The following is a 27,551-nucleotide window of genomic DNA, read 5'->3' on the forward strand; positions in this document are numbered from 1 at the left end:
GGTGATAAATAAGTAACTGATCGCAATCGAAGAGCTTAGTGAAAGAGTATGCTTTCAAAAGTTAACTTCCGAATGTATAGAAACGTTGGGATGCTATTTGCAAATCATGCTTATGGAAGAAAACCATGTAACCTAAATATTTGTCAGAATGAAATGATCTTTAATAATAATTGTAAGAATACAAGTAACGCGGACAGTCATTTTTGCCCTGAAACGTTATTTTCTACATCTTCAAGCCAAACACTACCTTTTCTAAAATTCGAAAAAAAATTTACTTAGTTGAACATTTTACATCATTGGTGTCAATAACAATATGGTAAGTTTTTATAGTTCTTACTTGCGAATAGGTTCATTTTGGCCATGAATTTAGCCTTTCAATGAAATTTTCTGTCTGTACCTAGAACTAAAATTGATTAATTGCAATTCGCTAAAATAATTAGTTACGGCACTAAGATTTTTCTTATTATTTTTGAAGAACGAATTAATATTGGTATCTATTTCGTAGGTCGTAAAATATCGCCAGCCTAATATTGACAATAGTGACACTAAATTAAATGTAGTAACAAACACTGCAGTACTGTAGTAATGACAACCTATTATAAAAAATATAAGTGCATAATATTTTGGCAAATGAACTAAGATTGGTATTTATCTCGTAGATCGTAAAAAATCGCCGAACTATTATTGGCAATTGTGATGCTAAATTAAATGTAGTATTAAATGCTGTAGATACTACCATTAGTACTGTTATAATGACAACCTAATATACAAAGCAACCTAATATGCAAAGTGGAAATAGGAACTGTGGAAATAAATTTTTAATACTCCGAATTACTCTAATAACACCGGTTGACACATTTATGGCACCTTATACACAACCTTTTTTTTTAAAAATTATTTATTGTATACATTCCGGTGCGGCTTCATAATGTTAGATTCCCTACAAATATGAATTTTATAGAAGCATAAAAACGCGAGCCAATATAAAAATAATACTTGATTTCGTGTACCTTTTAAAATACAAATTCCGTGACGTTATCATCATTCGTTACGAAATTATGAAGGTTGATTTTAATTCTGATAACCATCGAAAGAAACGTAAGAAAAACTTGTCTTTGAACGTATATAAACCGAATTTCATGTGAATCGGATCAGGGTTTCGGATTTGTATAATGTAAACGCAGACACTCATAGTTATAAGCATTCTGCTTTATAAATTTTATCAAAAGCGAAAAATAGATAAGATGCACTGATTTTGCATTTGTTTCTTCTTAACCTTTTACAGATATAAGAGCGATAACCAGTATGAATAATTTTGTGTGAATGCTTTTGTTTCATAAGAGAAACAATGCTAGCGATTGGCAGTATGAGTATATTATTGTATGTAATTATTATATTTATTTCCATAGTGTTATTATATACTGCATGCGTTATCTTAATCCATCCCAGAAAATTAGTAAATGATCTAAACAAACTTCCTGGTCTTGGTCTTGGATTTTTTTATCCTATTGGTCACGCAATTCTCATAAAGCCACAAAGATTCCAGAAAGTAATTGCTTCACCTCATGTTTGTAAGTTCATTGATTATTTCTATAATTTTCACTGTTAATGCAATTAAAGGTTCCATAGAAATCGCTAATAATCATATATATAATGTTCGTTATTTTATTATTTTTTTAATTTGAGCTGTTTGAATTTTTAGTGCAATTAAATGGTTACTTTGAAATAGGTAAAAAGTTCTTTATCAATCGATTGTTTATTTCTAGCATTTCTTGTTCTTTTAGACTCTGTTTGTACCATTTGAATTTAGCTGCAACTAAGTGGTCCCGTAAAAATAAAATCTATATACACCATGATTTCTCCATAGACTAAAAATAATGTCAGAAATTGTTTTGTAGCTATTTTTATCTGGATAAGTTAGGTAGATCTTGAGCATTCGTTTCTATAATGTATCGTAAATGATGCTGAAACCACCGATGCTTTAGATGATCGTTTTTTTTGTTTTGCTGAGCAAAAATATGAGATTTAGAAACTTGATATTACCAAGATGTGTGGAAAAATGTACTGAGAGTACAATGAAATTAAAAAATATTAATGTTCAAAATATAGTTCGAGAGTTTATGATTCGTAAACATGTAGCAAAAAATAACATGCTGGTGACTCTGCAGGTTACAGAGTTCAAATCTGACGCGTTTAAAGTGTCATTTTGAGCTTAATCAGAATTTATTTTTTAATTTTACTGGTTTTAAGTTGTTGCAATTTTTTGTACCTACTTTGCTACATATTTGCCTTTTTCTTAATTGTTTTAATAGTGCATGTTTTCGTTTTTTACATTTTGTTTTCATGCGTAAAAACTATACAACCTATCAACTTAAATTACGAAAGTGTGTAGAAAAATACACAAGGATTACGATGGAATAAAAATAAATTATGCTTATTTTTCAATTATACTTATTTTTCAATTATACTTATTTTTCAATTATGCTTATTATTCAATTTTACTTTATTTGATTATTAGCTTTGAAAATTATCAACCATTTAATTGTTATCGTAAAAAAATACCATGCAGGCCGAGTTACTGCCAGCTGAAAGGAAATAACACAGCTAGGATTTACCGTGCTGAAAGGGCCACTTTTATTTTTAATTTTAAGCTTTATAGTGTTTAAAAGCTATTGCGCTTTTTCAGTGCTTCTCCAGAGAATTTTTTAAATTTAATTTTGCTATAAATAATGGCTATTTATACATTGTTGAAGCAAAATTCATCCATCTATATTCATTACATAAGTTACGTCATTTAAAAAAAAAGATTAAATAAAATTTAGAAGAAAAATGGTAAAGAGAAGGCAGAAGAGATTAGATGTTGCTAGATATAAATCTTAACATTTTTTATCGAACTTTTTAAAAATAGAAGACTCGAGAGAGATACGAGGTCATCGTTGTACATTGATAATAGAAGAAAAAACATTCTAAATTATATTGATAAAAAGCAGATCAAGCATTAAAATATCAGTATAGGTAATAGAGGGCAATAGTATTTAACCTTAAATAAGTATGCAAGAAATATTACGTAATGGCACTTCACCTTAAAACAAGTTTGGAGAATACTAGGAATGGCTGTTTACATTAAAAAAGAAAACGGTGTGAATATCAAGCAAGTGGAAACTGAACAGTGGTACCTACAACCCAGATTAACTCAAATATTGATTATAGTAAAACATGTATTATTAATAATGACATTTCTATTATCCCACATCCCATAAACCGGTTTTTTTATTTACCTCTCTTTAATCTATTGTAAGAAAGAGCACAAATTTTGAAAAAAATATTCCAAGTACTAAAAAATAAGGGTATATTTAAATATAAAATATTGCGTTGCATTATATTTGGAATAAGAATTATTTAATCGCTCGGTGAAATTTTTTTAAACATTTGTGCTATCTTTCTTTGCACTTAGTTTCTTGCAAATATTTTGGGAAACTTAAAAGGGCAACATCCTGGTGATATTACTTCGTAACGCGATAAATCAGCACCGTTCCTAAGAATGAAAAGGAGAAACTTTTTTAAAAATTTGTGTTCTCTTTAATTGCCTCTTTAATTGCACTTAGTTTCTTGCAAATATATCGGGTAGCAACAAAAGCAGCATTCTTGTAATGTTACCAGGTAATACTAAAAGGTAATGTAAACGTGGCTACCAATTTTACTTTGAAGTTAAATTAGTTTATATTGCTAAATGTGAAATCACCCATTAAATGAAAATTCCAAGGGTGTCCTTCTCTTTCTAACGCTTTAAATTAAACATTTTAAGCATACCCTCCTCGACTGGACCCCGTTGAGTTAGCGATTTAGGAACTGAGCTGCTATTTAAAAGGACTGGGGTTCAATTCCTGGCTTGAAGCTCACGCAGCTTTAGACCGATGGGCACCAACTTATCTAGAAGTAACGAAGCTCGTTGCACAATGCTATGCTGATCATATTGCCATCACTATGCCATTGATCACAAAATTGTGGCACCTTAAACTCCATAACTCCATCGGCCTAGAATGGACTGTTGGGGAATGTTGTACTTTTTTTAATGCCTCAACTAGAAACATAGGAGATCATATTTTAAACAATATGATTAAATATATTTTTACAGTTTAAAAATCGTAGCTAATAAGCAGCAGTCCAGGTGTTACTCAGTCAAAAATTTCAGAATCTAATTTTGATTCGACAAAAATGCTTTCAAAAGTCTCAGAGAACTTCAAATCTCAACAGAACAACAAATCTCAGAGAACAAAAATCTCTGAGAACTGCATTTAATATCACGCTTCCGATCAATTGAGAAACATTTATTTCATTTTCAAAAGTAAGAAACTGAATCACAGTGACATCGATTCAGTTTCAGAGTGTAGATTTACTTTAATATTTTTTACTCTATTATTATTACTTTCTTATTTTTTACTTCATGCTTTTAAATTATTCACTTTATAAAATTTTAATTTTTTTACTGAATTTTATATTTTTGAGTTGATTTTTTTGATTCGATTAATTTAATAATGTAAAGTCTCCGGGAAGTGCAACAGATAATGGTGAATAAATAAATTTTGGATAGATTTTAGCTTTAATTAGTAAGTCGGTAAACGACTTTCAGTTCCATATATGATTAGGTAGTAAGACTTTCTCTCACGGCTTTTGAAAGGGATAAATACCAGAGAAAATTACTTGATTGTAATTGAAAATTGCTATTTAAATTTTAATGCAAAAGACATTTCTTAATGATAAGATGCAATATAAAGTTCAAGTTATCTCTTTTATGTTATCTGTTTCAAATGATGACTTATTTAAATGGTGTTGATTAAAGAACTGGATAACACAATCTGCATATCTTGAATTGGTTAGGTAAATAGAAATGTCCTACTTTTCAAATAGTAAATTTTATCATAATATCAAATAACGGAGATTTTAAATTATTTTGAATCATGAAAAGAAAACTGCTGCTAATTGCTCTCTTTACTCTAAAACTTAAAGTCGACAAAATAAAAAATAGATCTTCCTGAATAACTTTTGATCGAATAATAGGATTTTCACGTTCAAAAACTCAATTTTAATGGCTGAAGGGGGTGACCTCAAATAAGCTAATTAATTAGTGTAGACAATTAATTAGTAAGTTACGAAATCAGACTAAAAACGTACTTTCCCTGAATAAATCTACCTTTTTTTCCGACAGATTCAGATTTTTGATCCCCACAATATAGGGGGCAGCCGCAATACGGGTCTCAATAGTTTGGTCGGGAGAGCGGTCCAAAGTTTGAACCCCTTAATGTTAATTTTACTTTTTGCGTATTTCACCATATCTTGAGAACTTATTAAACGAATCAAAAAGTTTTTGCACACGATTATAAAATTAGTGTATCCATAGAGAATTCCATGCAAAATATAAGTTTCAATAAATATTTATTACTTTTCATTATTGTACTCCATTAATGGTTGAAAAAATGTTGAATTCTAAGGTTTAAGACATCAAATTCTAAAGAATGCAATTTTAAATGGAAAATACGAAATTTTAACAAAATTGGTCGAATAGTTCTGAGAAATCGAATTTTAAAAAAGCCGTATTGTTAAAATTCAGGAATTTTCAGGAATTATTTGACCAATTTTGTTCTAATTTTGTATTTGGCCCTCAAAAAGCACATTCTTCAAAATTATGCAAAAAATTGAGTACCTTAATATTCTAGTTTTTACGTCAAATTTTTGTTTTGTTTGGTGCATAGCAGAGTCAAAGGCTCACTAAATCACGACAACTTATTCCTGATTGAAAACAAACTCCTGGCGATATTCAAAGCTCAACAACAGAGTTTTCCGAAAAGAAAATCTCGCTTGGTGTGAATGAGCTAGAGTTTGGTGTAAACTTATACCATTATAAAAATTTATATTTAAAATTCACTGATTTAATTCCATATGAAACCTTGATTTGGTGTTAAGCTGAAATATTTTCCACACAGTTTTTTGGGTTAGTCAATATTATATTTGGAGAGACATTAAACCATAGATTGTACAGTGTAGAGATGTCCGAAAAAAATTTAAATACAAATTTAAAGCTTCTTACAAAAGCGAGCAAATGTGGTTTCTATGATAAGGACAGCAGATTTTTTGAAATTCCAGTATCATGTGAAAAACGTATCAAGGATATGTTTCCCTCATATGATGATATTTTAGTGAAAAAAAAATCTTAACGCGTGCCACAAGAATCTATCACGTCATTGCAAAATATATTCTTGTAAAAATTCTAGATTGCTCCACAACGGAGTTTTGTTCAAGGGTTGTAAGGCTAGAAGTAGGGTAGTTCAAGGGTAAGACTCTATAGTGATGAGACAATTTCTCAACAGGGTAATACTTATGAAAAAACTGTGAAGGAACTTGCCCCCATGGTAAAAAAATCTCTTAGCTATGGAAAATAATTAAAATCATTGGAGCATATAATATATATTTTTATAATAGTAATATATGGCCTGAATTTTCATATTTGTTAACATAATTATTTTTAATATAACTAGTCCATTAGAATGGAGATTATATATATATATATAGTTCAGAATGAAGAATAAAACAAAGAAAAATTATAGACATATGAAAAAAAGGGGGTGGGAAATAATAAGTAAAAAAATAACAAACAACATTTTATTAAAAAAAAAAAAAAAGTGAAATGTTAATTAAAAAACCGGAAAAAAAAGATATAATCTTTTCTTCAGCCCACACGATTATATCCGCAAAACAGAGTGCTTTCTGATATTGTATCAATAAAGCCAAAGCAAAATATATTAATACAATAGTGTGAGGAGCACTCAAAAAATTTTTTATAAAATAACTACATAAAAATAGATCATAAAAAGTAAAAATAACATGTAGAAGCAGATCATAAAATAAAATAAAAAGTAAAAACATTAAAAAGGGGACTATAAAGCGAGTAGCAAAATCATAACAACTTACTTGGACTGATATTTTTCAAGAATGATTTAAAAATGTTTTCGCAGAAAGATTGCCAGATTACAAAATATGAAAACAAAAGATGAAAACAAAAGCGCAAATAGAGTGTAACAAGAGGGTTTTAAAGTGTCGTTCTTACTGCACTGCTGAAGTGATTTGTTATTTTGAGTTTTGATTTGTTAGTTACATTGTTACATTACATTGTTACATTATTTCCCACCCCCTTTTTTTCATATGTCTATAATTTTTCTTTGTTTTATTCTTCATTTTGAACTTATCTAATGAGTGCTGTTTACTTGCAGCTTAAGCGCAATAAATGATACTTATTGTTTTTCTTAACTTTCTTAGTGTTTTCTTGTATTTATTTATATATATATATATATATATATATATATATATATATATATATATATATATATATATATATATATATATATATATATATATATATATATATATATATATATATATATATATATATATATATATATATATATAACATAACACTTCAGTAATGCAGTACGAACGCACTTTAAAACAAAACTCTTCTAGTTACGTCTCTATCTCAATTTGCGCTTTTCTTTTCAAATTTTGAAATCTGGCAATCATGATACGAAAATATTTTAAATCATTCTTGAAAAATTTCTCTTTCATGTAAGTTCATTTGATTTCGCTACTCGCTTTATAGATTATGTTTTATTCTGTTTTTTCTTTCTATTTTATTTTCTGTTTTTACGTGTTATTTTTACTTATTGTGTTCTATTTTATTTGTTGTGATTTTCGTAAAATTTTTTTGAGTGCTCCTCACACTATTGTATTGATATATTTCGCTTTGGCTACATTGATACAATATCAGAAAGCACTCTTTTTCGCGGATATAATCGTGTGGGCTGATGAAAAGATTATATTTTTCATTTTCCGGATTTTTTTAAGAGAATTCTATCGTTTTTTCCCCTGATTACTATTTTTTTCTTTCCAGTTTCTGTTATTTTTAATAATACTTTTCTTTCCCCCCTTTTTTCATTAATCTGTAATTTTCCTTTGCTTCATCTTCATTTTGAACTTAGGATCTATTATTTCTAAAATTGAAATTTTAACTTCAAATTCTTAACCAGATACCTCGAGAACCCTTATTTTAGTAATGAAAAAAAATGTAGAATTGTAGAACTCCAAGAGGAAGACAACCACCACCCACTTATGTGATCTATGACGTCAGCGTTAGCTAATCTTTATCAGCAATATAGAATATTAAAATTGAGCCAAGTTTTTCTAAATTACTTAAAATGCTAATTAATGTCAAGATGATTAAATACAGAGGTGCAGAAATAGTTACATCGAATATATAGCACATCGAATTTGTTGAAATATTATTTTTTCTAGTCTGCTTCCTTTACTTAACTTAGATTTATTATTTGTTTATGTATTTTATTGCATCCGTGGTATATTTTTGCTATGAGTACCTGGCAACTTCGATACATAATAAATTTGTTTATTTTCTACATGACTTCGTGTATGTCTTTGTGTTAAGTCTTTGTGTAAATATATAGTGATAGAATTAAAATTTCTGTGAAAGAACATAGTTTGTGTTATTTAAGAAAATTGGTATTTGGTAGACTTGGGTTTCTCGAAATAAAGTGGAAAGGACAATTACTTATGTAAGAAAATGCCACGTTTCAACAACCAATCAGGATCACTAATGCGTCACTTGCAGGCATTCCATTGTAGTAAGGATCATGTTTGGTCAGCTTTTTCTAAGTCTGGACTACTATGCGTCACACGAGTTAAAAGTAAGAAATAAAGCAAGCCATATCCTTGTTTTTCATTGCCAATGTGCAAATTTTAATTTGTCCTAATTCTATAAAATAACACTCAGCTCTTAATATATTAATGAGAAAACAAGAGTTTTTTTGGTTGAAAATTTCATAGTGGTGTTTCCTTCTTAAGAAATCGTGTAATGACTATACTTTTCTCGTTTTTTTTAATAGAAGTATACACCGAAGAGCCATTATATTATGACCACCTTCCTTCTGTTGCAATGGGCTCGCCCAGATTTTCATGGTTTCTAGCCCAGGAACAATGTTTTCATGGAACACATTAGGACCTATAATCCTCATAGAACAGTCCCTGACGTCTAGAAACTACTTGAACATAGTAGCAGACCAGAGTCACCCATTCATGGCAACAGTTTTTCGTGCGGGAGATGGTGTTTACCAACAGGATAATGCACCATGTCATGGATTAGTTCGAGGAACATTCCAGTGACTTTCAAGTGTCAGGTCTTGGCCCCCAAATTCACCTGACCTTAATCCAATAGAGCATTTGCGGTCCTACTTGGAAAACCAAATTCGTGCTGCCACTCTACCCCCTCGCAATGTGAGGGAATTGCAAGACCAGTTGGGTGAGCGCTTGGTACCAGATACCTCAGACTACCTATCAGCACCTTGGGGAATCAATGCCATCGCGGGTGCTATTAGTTTTGAGGGCTAAAGGTCGTCCTACATGTTATTAGCAGGGATGTCATAATGTAATGGCTCTTCGGTGTACATTATTGAATTACAACTTTTATATAATTTAATGTTTCTCTATAGACGATTTCTTGGCCCTTCAAGGATATAACACATTATTTTATAAAGACGGAATACATCATGCATGGAATTTTACAATACCTTTTATAAGTGTATATCGAGCTGATACTGTTGAGGTATGTTTAGTTTTATGTCATTTTTACGTTTTAGTTAGTTATTTTTAAATAATAATATTTTAAAATGATTTTCAATTATAGTTTTGAAGAAAAAATTTAATATTTTCTTTAGGTAGTTTTGCATCAAAACAACGAATTAAAAAAGAGCTTTCTTTACAATTTTCTACATCCTTGGTTAGGTATGGGTCTATTAACAAGGTAAGTATTATTCTTCATTAGAAAACAATGGTAAATAACGCATTCTCTTCGTTATGAACATCAGGCAAATTTATATTTTCTATATACTAAAGAGAGCTTTAACGGAAATTCCAGAGAAATATTGTCTACAAGGCTATTCCCCTAATTAAGTTATACATTTTAAGAAATTGAAAAATATTTTTCTATAACATTTCCAACTTTTTAAAAATAATTAATTAGGGGAGAGTTGGGTAGCTCCGCAGAGCGGGTACCCCCGCCCACTGTCAATTTCATATGCATAGAATATTTTTTTAAGTCAATGGGCCATCGGACATTAATTGTTATATTAAAAAAATATTATTTTCCAAGTTTCAAGTATTTCTGCAGCTGTTAACATGGTAAACAATAGTTTTGAAAATATGTTGAATACAGTAGTCACGAAATTAAGAAAAATGGGATGAATGTTTCCATTAAACTTCATTTTAATACTAAAAAAATAATTTTTTCTATACATACAGCATTAAAGTATGTAGTCTTAAGTTTAATTTGCACAAAGAAAGAAGTCTATATGTGAAAAATTGTTCGAGTACTTACAAATATACAAAAAAATTGGATTTCATGTATCCCCGCTCACATGAATGTCGGGTATCACCGCTCGATTTTATTTCGTCGATAAATGTACTATTGCAAAGATTATTATTTTATTACTTCAAATTTGAATGTTATATGCATTTTTAACAACAAATATTGTTGCTATTAAATGATTGTTATTAAATGATAGAATTCACTGAAAGTACATAAATATGTAATAAATAAAATAATTTTGCGATAAAAATGATAAATGAGGTTTATCTATTGTCAATACATTGGTCATTTTCATTTACACCTGAAAAACAGTAAAAAAACACAATTTTTGTAACTGGGCGGGGCTACCCGACGCATTTTGAAAAGAGCTGAAAAACATGTTTTTTTAAATTTCTATTTTTTTTAAGTTAAACTATTCTTTTTTTGATTTATTCTTTTTGCATTATTTAATTAGATCATAAAACAATAGAAACATACAAAAATATTGATTATTACTCAATATTATACAAAAATATGAACAATACTCCTTAAGTGGGCGGGGCTACCCGACTCTCCCCTACCTTTTTCTCCATATAATCACAGATTTCGATACTATGGCATTTTTTGTTAGTCATATACCCTGATATGTCACTGAAAAAGAGTTAAACCTTCTGATGAATCCATTTTCTTTCAAATTTAGGAATGAGTGGTAGTCACTGGAGTGAAAGTTTAAAAAAATGCTTAAATGGAAGAAGAGATAATGCCAAAAATTCAGACAATAAGAAATTATACAAAACTATTGAAAAATAGAAAGTCTTTTGTACTTCGCAATAGATCTTCGAACCTTCGAATTTCGTAGAAAAATACAGAAATATTTATATTCTTGAATCACGATACTTACGCAAGAATAAAAAATTTATGAATGTGATGTTTCGAAAAAGCAATTTTGGAGAAAAAAAAATAGTTTTAGGAGGATATTTTTACCCAAACACAATTTTTCTACTTCAATCCCGGAGATGTTTCCGAAATCGAAAACTGTTGCTGACTCTAAGGGCATATAAGGAAGAGGAGGGCTAGTGTGAATATAGGGGAAGTGGAATTGGTGTTATTTATAATTCAAAATCAGAACCGGCAGATCAAATTCAAAACCAAAAATCAAAACCAGCTGATCAACAGCCAAGGCAAAATTTATTCGCAGAGCCTTCGATTTATAGGCCTCAATAAGCTGCCTATAGTCGTTAATCATCCATCTTCCTTCATCAGAACCTTGCTTCAGATTATGGCCATTTTCTATCTCACCTTAATATGTTGTTTGTTGCTGTTGTTGATGCCATTTACCAATACTAACAAGGCTGCTTGGTGAAACCAAGGGAATTTTAAGACAGAGGGTGCATTTTTTGTCCTTCAGTGGCGCTATCTATGGCCAAGGATACGACTTCAGTCACGCACATGTCAAAGCCCGTTTACAGGGCGGATGCATCCATTCATTCATCCACAGATCGTAGTTTTGACCTGAACCAGAGAACGATCAATCTCCAATTCAATACCCCTAGGTATTGATTTATTATGGAAATGTGGAGGACTTTGTGATTCAACAGGTTTAACGTCCACCAGGGCAAGCGGGGATTGAACGTACTGCGTCTTGGACTTGGGCCCAGCTCCCTACCAACCAAAATGTCCCTGCCTAAGGATAATAATTTAAAACATAGTTAATAGCTTACTAAATTAAGTTCTCAAAGGATTTTTTAGGCGATAAAAATTTGCGTATCTTCGAAAATTTCTTTTTACCTAAAAATAGCTATAGAAAGGAAAATAATAATGATACTTTTTTTGTTAGTTTAAGTTTTTACACACAATAAAACTAACAGACTAGTTTTTTAAAAAATTTTATTAATATTTAAAAAAAAGTTGTCGAAACTAATCGGATACCTTAAGTTCATTAGCAAAGACAGCTCCTTCAGCATGCGGAATTTTAAGTCTGTATTTTAATCCTTTCGGCCTGCAGATTGACCCACATGGTATTTTTTTCTACAAGTTTAACAGTTAATTCTCGAACTGAGTCTGGAATGTTTAAAGCTTTTATTTAAACCAGCTCCCTGGACATTATTCCACGAAGCTCTACAATTTCAAGTTCCTAAGTATTACAATTTTTGCGAACCAAAACAAAAGACCCTAAATAACGGCCCTTACGATATTTTTAATATCGTGAGAAATAACCAATTAATTAAAATAGTTGAATTGAATTTTTTTTATTAACAATTATAACAATTGGCATAAATTTACTAACATAATTTTATGTCTCAAGCTATGACGAAAAGTGGAGACACAGGAGGAAGCTGCTGACACCAGCATTCCATTTCAATATTTTGAAAGATTTCCAACATGTTTTTAGCAAACAATCAAAAATATTAGTAGATATTCTAGACAAACAATCCAAAGTGAATCATGTGGACATTCTTCCTATTATTTCACGATGTAGCTTAGATATTATATGTGGTAAGTATGAATGTATCGTGTCATATATGCATATTTCATTACGTAAAATATAATATAAGGTGAATGTAACGCGCTGGCACAAAAAGAAAAAAAGGGAACATCCTGAATGACTTTTGATCTAGTGATCGAATCTTTACATATTAGGACTCAGTCTTAATGAACTAAAGGGGTTATTTCAGTGAGATGATTTTTATATTTATGTTTTAATCTTTTATATTTCTAAAATATCTTGAAATTCCAGACTTATAGTGGGGAGACGGAGGCTTAACAATTCAAAAATTAATAGATTATGCCCGAAGAGTAGAGTTACCCACACTCTTGAAGTCTGTTCATCAAGTGACGCCGGAATCAGGCTACCTTCGCTCTGTCTCAGTTAAATAAAAAAAGGTATCGATATCAGGAAATCAATTAAAAGTTAAAATGCCATGTAGGTCAAAATAAATATAACTGAGGAAAGTTGACTTGAAAAAGAAAATTTACATTTGGATCGAAAAACTAAGAGACTAAGTCAAAAAAGTTAAGCTGCAGAAATTTGGACGTAAGTGTGATGTAGCAACTTTACACTAGAATATGCAATATAAATAGTACAGCCGACATTTTAAATTACAAAATCAGAGATAAGAACGTACTTTCTCTGAATAAACATTCCTTTTTTTCGACGCACGTACCTTTTAAATTTGTATTCTTTGCCCTCAAAATTTGGGGAGTCAGGGACAAATGACCCAAATAGTTTGGACGGAAGAGCAGTCCAAAGTTTTGATTCCTTCATGTTAATTTGAGAGTGTGGACACAGTTATAAAATTTGTTTATTCAAAGAAAATATGGAAGAAATAATTTTTGACTATTATTTATAAATTGTTTTTATTTTTATTTAATAATAGCTGAAAAATTTTCAGAAGTAAGGTATACAAATTTTTATACCATTGTAAAGAGCGTAATTTTGCTCTCGAATAGTTTTTGAGAGATGGAATTTTTAATACACACACTTTTTAAGTTCTCATCAACAGAAACACTTTTTTTGCTCACTGAACACTTAATATTTTCTGATTACAAACAAACAATTGCTTTTGATTACAAACAAACTTTGATTTTGCTTTTGACTTTGATTTTTCTGATTACAAACAAGCAATTGTAATTGCTTTTACTGACAACATATAATACAATATGCTGGTAAAATTTTGTTATTTATGTTATAAAATTATCTCATTTTTAATTTTATTAATAATATTTCAGTGTAGCAAGGGGAATTGTTTAAAAAATTGTATCGTCGAAAAACAATTTTATAGTTTAAATTCCATAAATTCAAAATGTTACATACAGAATAAGAAAAGTTATAGATTGAGTTTGCATGCTATTTGTAAAATAATATGTATACTTACTTCATTATACACGTGAAGCTTATTTAATTTTCTGCAGAGTCAATAATGGGAGCAGAAATGCACACACAAACGAAACCAACGAGTCCCTATGTGAAAGGAGTCCTAGAGTAAGCACAGTTTATCATTGATTTTTCTCTAGCATTATATAAATTTATTGACTGACACTGTGGTGAGGTTTAAGAACGCAGTATAAATTTAATATTCAAATGAAATCAACAAGTGCCTAGATGAAAGGAGTCATAGAGTAAGCACATTTTATCACTGATTTTTCTCTAACATTATATGAATTTATTGACTGACACTGTGGTGAGGTTTAAGAACGTGGTGCAAATTTAATTAAGTGGGAGCCAAACTGCACGGTAGGAAAGTCGACAATGGTCAAGCTGTACCAGACATATTTGCCGATACCACAGGTATCCAGCTTCCTACCAGGATAAGGAAGGCTCTTATTTGTTGTAGAAATAAGTTATCAAGTTGCTTAGATCTTAGAATTGAACTTGACTTTCCTCTTTAGTTCTAAGCATCTTTATAATATGAGTGGACTTTTTCAGTAGCTAATTATTTTTTGTAGGTGAGGAAACGCATGTCTGCATCTTTCTCAAGATGGGAGCTGCAGACAGAATTTATTTTCGATTGCAGAATTTGAAATACTGATCAGAATTTGGATTAATAATAATTTTTCTTCTTGTTCAGAGACAGCTACGAATTTCTCATCCGGGATTGATAAGGAAAATATCAGTATAAGAATATCTGTGTAATGGATCTTAATATTAAAAAAAAAAAAAACTAGTGAAGGGATTACTAAACAAGTGAAATCCGGGCAATGGGCTATTACTTTAAAAGACAGTACGGGAAATATTGGTCAATTTTAAACAGAAAATTGCCCCTAAAAAAATACCAATGAAAGGTATACGGGACAGATGCAATCCGGGTAATAACCCATTATTTTAGAGAGAAAAAAATGAATGCCGGAAAAGTAAACCGGAGAATGGCCCCGACATTCTCGTTACTATCTAGGTTATTGTTTATAACTACCCAGTCTCTTAGTAAATGTAATAAAAATGCACATTGTACCTGGCTATACCAGAATAAAACCTATACCAGGTATATACTTATATCAGGTGTATACTGTATTGACGTTTCTTTCTCAAAGACCATTGCTTGATGTTTCTTAAGTTGAAATTTTTTCTAATTTATCTTAAATTAGAAACTCGTAGCTGTCTTTGGGTAAGAAAAATAACTTATTACGTATTACGATCACTCAAAAAACTAAAGAATATAAATTATATGTTGTGATAAAATTAAAGCCACGAAACTTTTGAATGCATTTTGTTATTACGGAAGAAATGTTTTAGCCCCAATTTTTGAAAGTTGAAATCGAAGATAAATTTAGTTTTGTGTGCTTGTTTCAAAAACATTCCAAAACTGAGAAGAGAAAGATATTGGAATTGAAAGGCTAGTTTAAAAATTCAATTCCTAGATAATGTAGACATAACTATCCTGACGTAGACATTTATTTATATATTATCAACTTATGTAAAGGTTCCAAAAGTTTCAACAAACACTTTAAACAGACAAGCTAAAGTTCTATTTTTTAAATTTCAAATGTCAGAGGGGATTGACGCTGGATAGAAATAATACAACTCAAGATAACATGATCATAAAAATTAATATGAGTCATTTCTTAATTCGAAAGCTTGCCTCGTCTTCCAGCATCGGTTGACGATAGTTGCCCTAAGGAGAGCATTGCTAAGGAGAACGTGGCGGCCATCCATTACTAAATTGCCTTCGGCATATAGAGCAATGTGGATCAGAAACTAAATTCTATCTGTATAAGTAAGTGGAAAGACACTCATGTTCTGTAGAGAGCCGGCATTGAGCCACGGCCTCGTGGCGCGGCCAGTTTGTAATCGTTCGACTTTTTGTTAGAATTTCTTTCCATAAGTTTCTAGCTTAAGTTAAACAAGATAAAGTAAGTTATGCGAAATATAATACCAAAACTTATTTATGAGAAGAGTTTTGAAATTTCTAACTAACTCTTCAGCAAACGCTTAGCGTTTTATTATTGGATTACTTGATTTGAAACGTATCTCCCGTGAAATTAAAAGTTACCATCCTGAATGTTACTTACCGAATTGTGCATAGTAAGGAAAATCCTAGTTATTCTGAAATTCTATACAGAGACTGAGCGATAATGAAATAAAAACTTTCCATATCGGCTTTCCCGAAGATCGCGCAATAAGAAACCAAGCGAGCAAGCGAATCGTTCGTAAGGGATTGCTAAAGCTGTTAAGGGAGTTGGCGAACGATAGCAAGCAGGGTTGGTAGACCCCGAATTATAATAATAATAATAACAATACGCAACCTACAGGGATCCGTTTGGCAAACTCAGGGGACATCAGGCTTAAAGATTGTTATTATAGATTGTTAAATTATTATTTTTGTTTGTGATTAGCTAATTTAGACCAACAAAGCTACAATAAGTTTATACCCTGTTTTCTTTTCTTTAGAAGAATTCTTAATAATGAAACATTCAATTACATCTACAATGCATTCCTCATGAGAGATTAAGTGTTACTGTTCTATATTACTAGTTCTATTTTCGGTTTTGTATTCTGAATCAGCAACTTATTCGAATCAGTAAAAGATTTGAAAGTGATTCGAAAGTCATAAGTGATTTGAACCAAATATTAGAGTAACTGATTCGAATCACCTAAGTCAACTGATTCGAATAAGCTCGATGATTTGTTTAGTCTAACTTTTAACCACAGGTATAAAGATATACTTTCATTACAAATTTCTTGCATATTTTTATCTTTTCAGATTGACTTATTTAGTGTTTCAAAGATTTTTTAGACCTTGGTTGTGGATAGAAAACATTTATCCATATTTTCCAGCAGGGAGAAAGTTTCTTAACACAAGTGCCATTGTGCATGAATTTACTAATAAAGTAGGTGTAAATATTTGCATAATCGTTCAGCTTACCCACCATATACAAAATTCCGGCAATGTTCTCAATGCTTGGTGATTTTAGGCAAAGTACGAAACGTGAGAATTATTATATATTTTACTAAGGCATTTGCATACAAGGACAAATGCCCTTTAGAAAAAGCACGGTTTTGAAAATGTAAATCAAGGAGAGAGAAACAGCGCATTATTTTACCTTTGTCTTTTTTAATATAGGCTCAACTTCCTACACGTTCTGCCAAACAAGGTCGAAGCCCCGTGGCTGCTTCGTATTCCTTAAAAATCAATGAAGAAGAAACTGACAAAATGACAAAGAAAAAAAGATAGTTTTGTTAATACACTAACCGGCCAAAAACATCCGGACACCCGGTTGTTATGGTGGAGGGAGCATAATGGTGTGGAGGTGTTTCTCATAGTTTGACCTCTGTCCGTTAGTTCCTGTGGTTGGAAAACAGGTACTACTAGATGAACGAGACATTCTGGACAATGCTGCACTCCCAACTCTATGGTAATATTTCGGGGAAAGCCTATTTTTCTTCAAGCAGGAATAACTGCTCTATTCCCACATCGAGACTTGCACAGACGTGGTTTGACGAAATTTGTGTTCAAAAACTGGACTGGACTTCTTGGATCAACGATCTAAATCCCATAGAACAGGGGTGGCCAAGCTCCTTGATAGTCGAGCCATTTTTCTAAATTTAAAATTTTTCGCGATTCGCAATTAAATATGTATTTAAAATTTATGCAAAAAAGTTATTAAATTTTTTTTCTGCGGAAATTATATTTATTGAAAACATATAAATAAAAGTACAAGATATGTGTAATGAATTTAAATGTTAAAAATTAAACGCATTTATTTGACTTCTTTTGATAATTCTTTAAAATTGTGTGAATAATTGGTGACAGAACTTCTCAGTAATTCTTTGAGATGCTGGTTAGTTAATACTGATCGGAGTTTGGTTTTCACGAATTTTAAAGTGGAATAAACAGTTGCTCCGAATATTGAAATAATTCGACAAGCAATCTTTTTTAATTCAGGATACTTCGATTCTGGTAAAAATTTCCAAAATTCAGTAATCGACGTCGACTTATATTTAAATTGTAGAGCTTGATCGTCTTGAATCTCTATTAATTCTATTTCTTCAGATGCGTTTTGAGTCATAATTACATTGGAAATGGAAAATTCATCTTGAAATATGTTAATTTCAAATGGATTCAGGAAAATACTAAAATATAATAGCAGAAAGATGAAAAAGGAATGCGGGTACTTTTATCGAGGGCCACAAATGATCCTTCAAAGAGCCGCATGTGGCTCACGAGCCGCAGGTCCTCCACCCCTGCCATAGAACATCTTTTTGACGAATTAGATTTGATTACGTAGCCAGCTAAATCGACCATCCTCACTGCAAGTATTCTCTTCACCTGTGAAGGATGCCTGGAAGTCAATTCCTATAGTCACCCATCAAAATCTGGTGAAGAGTCTTGTCTTACCAGGCTGTCATAGATGGCTTAGGATGTTCTAAGTCCGTAACTCTTTTGGCCAGATATTGTATGTTAATCGCAAAAAATAGACGATTTATTGGATTTAAAAAAGAATATGTAATAATAATATGCAGCGTGTTATATGCTAATAGGTACTATGTTAATAGAAATAATGTCAATTAGTACTGTGTCAAAGAGTAATAGGTACTGTGGTAATACGTATATTTATGACATATAACTTTGCAGTTCGAGTCTAGTAAAATGCCAAACAGTTTTGATTTATGTGAAAAACATTTCGCTGTAACAAGAATACTAAACTACTATGTAGCTTGTGATCGAACTGAGAGAGTTCGGGTATAGAAGCAACCCGAAAGGAACCACAAAAAGGAAAAAAAAAATCTGTCTGGGGCGTTGTCAAGCAATATATCACTCGGATATTTTTGTTTTGTTTATTCTGCTTTATAGTTAGGAAGTTGCTTTTATATGAGAATAAATTTTCTTTTGATCAAATTTGACTTTCCTTTCTTGTACATAGTTGATTTCTGAAAGAAAGCAGGCAAAGCTGGAAAGAAGAATGTCTTCTGACGATTCACAAGGTAGCAATGAGAGTAGTTACAAGAGAAAGAAAAGAGCTTTGTTGGATCTCCTACTGGATGAGCATATTCAAAACAATTCCATTTCAGAAACAGAAATAAGAGAGGAAGTGGATACTTTCACATTTGAGGTAAATTAAAAAAATAATAAGTCAATAAACACAATTGGGATTAAAACAAACAAATATGAATGGGTAAGAACTAGAAATGACCTTAGCTCGAGCACTGGGCAGCATATACCTTAGCTCAAACGCAGGCTCTGTAATTAAAGGTAGCATTTCAATTTAAGCTTTCTCATACACATTAAAAAATAGTTTGTACACTGCTGATTTCAGTTTTCCTTGTCATTTATTTCAGAATGGTGATAAAAATTGTTAATGTCATTTTTTTGAAAACTTTGGTTTTTTCTCTCGTTGACTTCATATGAAGGGGTTGGACAAAATAATGGAAAAAACTTCTATATTGAACACATTTTTTGATCTTTCTCAAAATAATACTTAAATAATCTTTTTATAAATTTAGTAGTAGCTAGGGCGAGTGATTTTTCATATACATCAATGATGTTAAAAACTTTTATAAGTGGAGTAAATGACAATAAATTGCAAACGAAAAAAAGTGTTTTTGAACACCTTATTACAACAAAAATTATAGCAACAAATTTGTAACTTGTGACTGTTATTTTGGTTATTACATGCAACAAATGCACAAAATTTCGCTAACCTAGCTTAAATATTAATAGAGATATGGACATTTATATCAGAAAACTAATTATTTTCTCTCGCGTTTTTGCTTTAACTTTAAAACTATTAAAAAAAATTAAACATGGTTTTTGGAGCAATTTAAATTTATTTAGAAAATTATTGCTTTAACATTTGAGAAAAAATCGTTTAAAACTGCTCAAGATATGTGTAATTAAAGAAGTTCTTTCATACTACGCATGCGCGGGAGAAAATAAAAAGTATTTTTTCTTAATTTTGTAGAGAATTGCATCTGGTAACTAATAGAGAAAAAAAACACGAAAGAAAATTAAGAAGAACAATAAGTTTCATTTATTGCGCATAAGCTGCAAGTAAATAGAACTCATAAAATAAGTTCAAAATTAAGATAAAACAAAGGAAAATTACAGATTAATGAAAAAAAAGGGGGGGAGGAAGAAAATTAATAATAAAAATAAAAAAAACTGGGAAAAAAACCCGAAAAAAAAGGACAGAATTGTTTAAAAAAATCCGGAAAATAAAAGATATAATCTTTTCATCAGCTCATAAAAAAATTATATCTGATGAAAAGATTATATCTTTTATTTTCCGGATTTTTAAAGGAATTTTATCCTTTTTTTCGAAATTTTTTTTTCTTCCCAGTTTTTGTTATTTTTATTATTAATTTTCTTCCTCCCCTTTTTTTTCATTAATCTGTAATTTTCCTTTGTTTTATCTTCATTTTGAACTTACAAAAAGATTTTAGAATAATAAATAAATTGAGAGGGTATTTCTGAACTATCATTTTTTTTCAATTTTTTGTGTGCTGGTTTTTAATTATTTAAATAATTATTATCTTCATAGGGTCACGATACTACTTCCATAGCTATGAGTTGGACTCTCTATTTAATAGGACTGCATCCATGGGTTCAGGATAAAGTTCACGATGAATTGGATTCTATATTTGGTGAGAGTGATCGTGAAGTAGATGTTGATGATATTAAAAATATGAAATACTTGGAATGTGTGGTGAAAGTATGTCTCGTTTTTTGATATTTAACCTTATTATATTAGAGCTCTTTCGTGTTCTTAATGTTTGATGCATTTTTAAATAAATAGAGTATTTTTATGATGAAAAATGTAGCTATGGTATGCTAACTAACAGAAACATCGCTAGACCCATTGTTGAAATAAAGAAAAAAAAAGAATAATTTGAAATGTAAAAAAAAAAAAAAAAAAAAAAAAAAAAATTATTTCTTTGAAATTACATTTTTTAAAGCATTATTTGCTTAAAATTTTAAATACTCACAGTAAATTAGCTTTTATATACTTTTCAAGGCTTATATTAAGGCGATTGATAGAAATCATATAGTTTATTTTTTAAAAATAATAACATTCCTACTTGGGAAAATGCTAAACGCAATTTTTTCTTCTTCTTTTTTTTAAATTCCAAATTCTAAGTTCGAGAGTTATTGTGGTTTTCAATGCCTTTTTCGGGATTTTTTTTCGGTATCAAATAATGATATATACACTGTTCTTGTAAAATCTGTCTCCTACGAGATCTTCCTTTTAAAACACACATGGGGATAGGCTACTAAAAATGTCAACCGTCATCTATCAAAAGAGATACCTCAAGAGAGAATCTATTATATATATCTAATATACAAGTGAATGGGAATTTAATAATTGTAGTGGTAATTACGCTGCGATGCTCCCCCCACCAGAATTCTATATAGGGTATCCAGACTTTTAGCGATGAATGGATATCACGGAGAGCTGTATTACGACCTCCGGACTTTGAGCACTAATCGTGAAAGCTAAATTAATATCACTGTTGTGTGAGGTCTCTCCCACGTGCTATTAGCAGTTGAATGTGTACAGGTCCCGGTTGAGTATGATCGAGACTGGGTAGCAACAGAGCGAGGAGGACAGTGTTGCTGTCACAAATAGCAAGTCAATTATTCCCTGTGTTCCAACACGTCTTGTATACTAGTGAATGGGAATTTAATAATTGTAGAGGTTATTACGCTGCGATGCTCCCCCCACCAGAATTCTATATAGAGTATCCAGACTTTTAGCGATGAATGGATATCACGGAGAGCTGTATTACGACCTCCGGACTTTGAGCACTAATCGTGAAAGCTAAATTAATATCACTGTTGTGTGAGGTCTCTCCTACGTGTTATTAGCAGTTGAATGTGTACAGGTCCCGGTTGAGTATGATCAAATAACATTAAAAATAACATTAAAAATAAACATATTCTATTTAAATTCCTCAATTATATTTATACTTTGTTTTGAGTTATCTTTGATTTTAGGAATCGATGAGACTCTATCCTTCAGTTGCAGTTTTTGGACGAGAAATAAGGGAAGATCTTCAGTGTCGTTAGTGTTTATTTATTTTTCTTTTCGTTTTTATTATTTTTTCTGCATTATTATAACACTTCACAAATGTCAGTTGAAACATGCCTGTTGGGGAATGTCAGCTGAAACATGCTTTCTATAGTAGATGAAAATCTATTCTTAGATTTGGCACTGCGGTTACCTGATTGGAGAGAAGGTAGGAATCATCACTAGAATTCCGAATTGGCTACCTGCGAGTGACGTCATCGTAAGTAAATCCTGACATGTGTCGATTCAGAAGCCAATCAGGTTAGACGCACACGCGTGACGTCACTTTCAGATATTCTAATAAGTCTGATTTAAATCACATCGAAACAAACAACGACTGGGAATACCTATATTTTGGTATTCCAAAACCCCTTTTATTTTGGGGATTAGAAATCCTAATTCATAGAAAAAAGGTCAGTGAAAGTCAAAGGTCGGTGTTTAGTCAGTGAAAGTAAATTTTTGTGTATGATTTCGTAACTTAAAATTTCGTTTGTGCTAATTATTTAGTATATTTGAGGTCACCAACTCAAACCATTAAGATTAAGTCTTAGAACGTGAAAATCAGATGATTAGATTAAAAATAATTCAGGGTGGCAAGTTATTGTTTTTGTACACTGTAAAATTAATGCTAACATTTTTTCAAAAAAAAGTTTCTTCTATAAATTCTATTTATTCTAATTTTTGACAAAATCTGTACGCAGATAGACTCAAATATATGTGATTACACAAAATTAGCCAATTTGGTTATCAAATCAGTCGCTTACTATAAAACGACTATTTCTATTTGAATGCATTTTTCTACAATAATTTTGAAAGAATGCAAACTTGACAGGAATTTAAAATAATTTAGGAATTTACAGTTCAACTGATATCGGACAAATAGTCTGTAATTGGGAAGTGTCTACTGTGCCGAAAAATGTGGATGAAATTTTCAAAATTTATGATATGCTCTACATTTTCTCAAAGTATGTAATCGCTGTATTCAACGATGCCAATTTGCTCCACTTTGTCAAAAAATATTTTCTTGTGGTAACGAAATTTATTTTGAGTTTAGTATTTTTTATTTTAAATAATTTTTCACTCCTACATATCAAGAATTCAAAGTATCATATGAAATGCAACTTTATTGCAATTATTTCGTGGTGGCACTTTTAAAGAGTGGGCGCAATTATATTTATTCTACAGTTTTACTATTATTAGATGTTGAGTGTACAGGTTCCCATTGAGTATGATCGAGACAGAGTAGCAACAGCGCGAGGAGGACAATGTCGCAGTGAAAAATTGCAAGTTAACAATCCACTGTGTTCCGACATGTCTTATATACTTCGGAATGGGAATTTAATAATTGTTGTGGAAGTTACGCTAGAAGCTTGATGCAAAAAGAAAAATAATAATAAATAAAATTAAAAAATAGATTCTATAAGTTTTACTATCTCATTCACTACCAATTTATTAGAACTTTTGTAGAAAGTGAAGCAGCTGGCATCCCTGTGTATTGAATTACTCTGCTTAGAGAAGTTTTCTAAAGTCTTCAGTATCGGACATGCTTCAGAAATTTGATAAAAACATCAACTAATTCAAAACAACCTTTGATAAGTAAAATTTACTAAAATTTCTAGAAATCTTCAAATTTAACTTTTATTAATCAGAATTATAAGTAAATTAGGACATATGTATGTCATTCTGATTAAAAGTAAGTCGTAATTAGAGGAATCTTAAGCAGAATCTTGGGAATTATAGGATACGAGTTATTCTTATAGACAGGAAGTGTTAGTTAAAAAATTATTTAATTTTTAAATTACACAACATTAAAACTTCAAGTTCTCTGAAAATACTAAGTAGCAAGTTTAAAGTGTTTTTGTTGTGGTAGAAGGTTTTAAGAGCATTTTGCAACAAAAAGTTGAGAAGTAACCAAAGAAAAACTCTCCTTAGGCAATTAAAACGCTTAAAGTGTAAATGCTATCACGTGAATAGCTTAAATGAAAATCAAGGATTTATGGAATTTGCATGATTGAACAAATAAATAAAGGCATGAAACAATCTTTATTTTCTAATGTCGAATTATAAACTTTAAAATTAACTCATTTAAAGTTTGATTAAATGTTCCATAAATCATTTTCCTAGCAATTTATGTGTGATGATATCGATAATTACAAATTTATTGTGTGATTTTTTTTATTTACAGGAGAACATGTGATACCCAAAGGAAGTATGTGTCACGTAAATGTTTATTTTCTTCATAGAGATCCTGAAGTCTTTCCGAATCCTGAAAAATTTGATCCCGATCGATTTTCTCCAGAAAATAGTGCGGGAAGACATCCTTTTGCATATGTACCTTTCTCTGCTGGACCTCGAAATTGCATAGGTTGGGATCGTAAATAAGTTATATGCAGATTTAAAAGCGGGCATTTTTAATTGATTCAATAACTATACGTAAATGATTAATTCGGTACTTTTTTAAAATTTTTTAAATTATTGGTTTATGGTTGTAAATGAAAAGACATGAAGCAAGGCGTTCATGTGGGGTGACCAATCACTTCAATCCTTGTGATCTCGAGCACATTGCCTTTTGATTCAAACCCACTTAGTCCTGCAGTGGACTGATCGTTAAGACACGGTTCAAAGCAGATCACTGAAGTCAAGCATCACTGACTGCGGTCAGTGTGCGGGTGGGTGACCACTTGGATCAGTCTGCGTAGGGACCGAGGGTGTGCGGTATTGGTCCTCGTTAAACTGTGCTACCGTGAAGTGCTCGACTTCGCGTGCAGGTCGTTGGGCTACCGAAGCGGGGGTGCCATCCCCTCTGCAGAGGATCAAAATTGTGATGGCATGTCTTCGGATCATCCTCAAGGATGTTTCCCAGACCGTCGCCAACAGCCCGTTGTGCAGCTCTAGTGCGACGTAAATTAACAAATCAATCAATCAAGTCCACTTAAATGAAAAAAAAAATTTAATGTTCTGTACTCATCATTTTTTAAAACCAAAAATTGTAATTCTATCTTAAATATCCATTCACACCATTTTTTCCCCAAAGTTTTAAAAAATACACACTTTAGTGCATAAGCATAAAATAAGTTGTTTCTTTTAAGAATGTTTATAGGCATAAAAAGAGAAATTTTCCATTTTCTAACATGTAAATACTTAGTTAATCAAATTGGGTTCATCGTTCTGAATAACCCCGTATAATATAATATTCAAAGACATTATTGACTTAAGTCATTTCATGCAACATATATGATAATTCAGAACTATTTCTCAAAAATTTGAATGCAGGTCAAGAATTATATAGGTGTATATGGTCATAAATGCAATGAGAGGTGGTGAGGAAGGCTGGTCAAGAAAAAATGACTGAAAGTGTATTTTGGTTGTGTAATCTTTTAAGCTTCTCATTTCCTTCGTTTTGCCGCGAGCTGCCATAGCCGATCGCTGTTACTCACTTAGCACCACCCAGGAGGCACGTGTGAATTCAGGAATTTCACGGACGCGAGTAATTATACCTCCCATGTGTTTATTGATTCAAATGTTTATTGTTCACTTTACCTAAATTGTTGAATTGCTTCTTTGTTAATTTTCTGCTTCTTTGTGATGCAGTGAGCTGTCAAATTTTCTGGATTGAATTCCTAATAAAGCCATATGAAACACTCTTTCAAGCTTTTGTTTATAGTTGCTTTCTTGAAACGCGTTGCTAAAAGGTTAAATAATTTCAAATCAACGGTAATTGAAATGAAAATAAAAGCTTTATTATTCCTAAGAGTAAAATTAATGGAAAAAGTAATTATTGTAATAAATTGTTACTATCAAGAATTAGGCGTAAAAAATATAATCATTTTCGGTGTAAGTGATACCTAAATTCGTAGATAATTTTAGTTTTTTTATTCGTTGATAATTTTAGTTTAATTTTAGTTTAGTTATAATAATCTCTTTTCCATAATAATCTTTATTTTGATTATTTTTTCTAAAAACGAGTGTTACCTTCAAATGGGTTTTCATACGGGTTATGATGTATCAAATGCGTCTGACTTTAAGTTTTGTGCATGTTTGAGTTTGTGTTAAGTAATACAAATTTCTGAATTATTTTTTTTTTCACTCGTAAGAAGAATTGATATTTAGCTAATATTAAATATTTTAAAAATCTTGATAAAAATGAATACATCAAAGCATTGCTCCGAAGTTCATCATATTTTGACTAATTAAGTTACATTACACGCAGTTAATTTGAATTGAGAAAATGTACCGGGTGTCCCAAAAATGACTGCTGGCTTTTGAAAATCAATAAAAAAAGGAACGGAACTTGATAAAAATACATTTTTTGCTGTATTGTGCTTGAGGAACTAATTTTTTGTTCCATGTTACCCATTTAGTTAAATTTACCCCAATAGGTGGCGCTAGGGAATAGGAATCATTACAATCTATATTAAAATGGCACAGCGACAATTACAAAGCATCAAACACCCGCTGTTCTAATAATGCAAAGTAATGTAATGTGTAAATTTTCATCAAAATCCTTCACTAGTGCTCACTAACTAAATTCCGACGTTGCTAAATCCCGACAGGGGATGTCACGAATTTAGTTTCTTTAAGCTCTCGCATGCCTGCAGCGTCACCTATTGGCGGAACGTTTATATAAATCGTGTTACGTAATTCTTAATTTCCAAGACATAATGCCCGAAAAACCATTCGTTCCGCTCTTTTATCATTGATTTTCAAATTCCATCAGTCTTTTTTGGAACACCCGTAGCTTGGTCAGAGGAAGGGAACTTTTTGCAAAAAAGAACTTAAACTAATTACTATTTATTTTTCTTATAGGACAAAGATTTGCCTTAATGGAAGTCAAGACTGTGGTTTCATCCATCCTTAGAAAGTTCAAAGTAAAATCTTTGGATCCAAGAGACAAAATCAATTTATTAAATGAAATAGTTATGAGACCTGAAGGTGAAATACGGATACAAATTCGAAGGAGGGCGGATGATTTTGATTTTAAAACTGTTTATTATTATCCATGAACGTTGATATTATTATATATTTTAACATTCTCATGCTTTAAATTGCACTCTCAATGCTTTAAATTCATTTTTAAATTATTAAGAAATATTTTCATAAAGTGTTCTAGTTGGTACTTATTGTAAATTTTGAATACAAATTA

The 27,551-nt window shown here is 31.0% G+C and overlaps 1 protein-coding gene across 1 annotated transcript; it reads left to right on the forward strand.

The window, feature by feature from the left end:
• The first annotated feature begins 1,111 nt into the window (after positions 1–1,111).
• On the forward strand, positions 1,112–27,535 carry LOC107447784 (cytochrome P450 4C1). The gene is made up of 11 exons (XM_016062799.4): positions 1,112–1,571; positions 9,552–9,664; positions 9,777–9,862; positions 12,711–12,901; positions 14,318–14,387; positions 17,104–17,230; positions 19,265–19,453; positions 20,882–21,052; positions 22,336–22,402; positions 24,594–24,773; positions 27,215–27,535. The coding sequence occupies exons 1-11, from the start codon at positions 1,349–1,351 to the stop codon at positions 27,409–27,411; spliced, it is 1,614 nt and encodes a 537-aa protein (XP_015918285.3). The 5' UTR covers positions 1,112–1,348; the 3' UTR covers positions 27,412–27,535.
• Positions 27,536–27,551: the final 16 nt, after the last annotated feature.

This window comes from Parasteatoda tepidariorum, chromosome 6 (genome assembly GCF_982258835.1).
Source record: "Parasteatoda tepidariorum strain Cologne lab strain chromosome 6, Ptep-v5.0, whole genome shotgun sequence".
Lineage (NCBI taxonomy): Eukaryota > Metazoa > Arthropoda > Arachnida > Araneae > Theridiidae > Parasteatoda > Parasteatoda tepidariorum.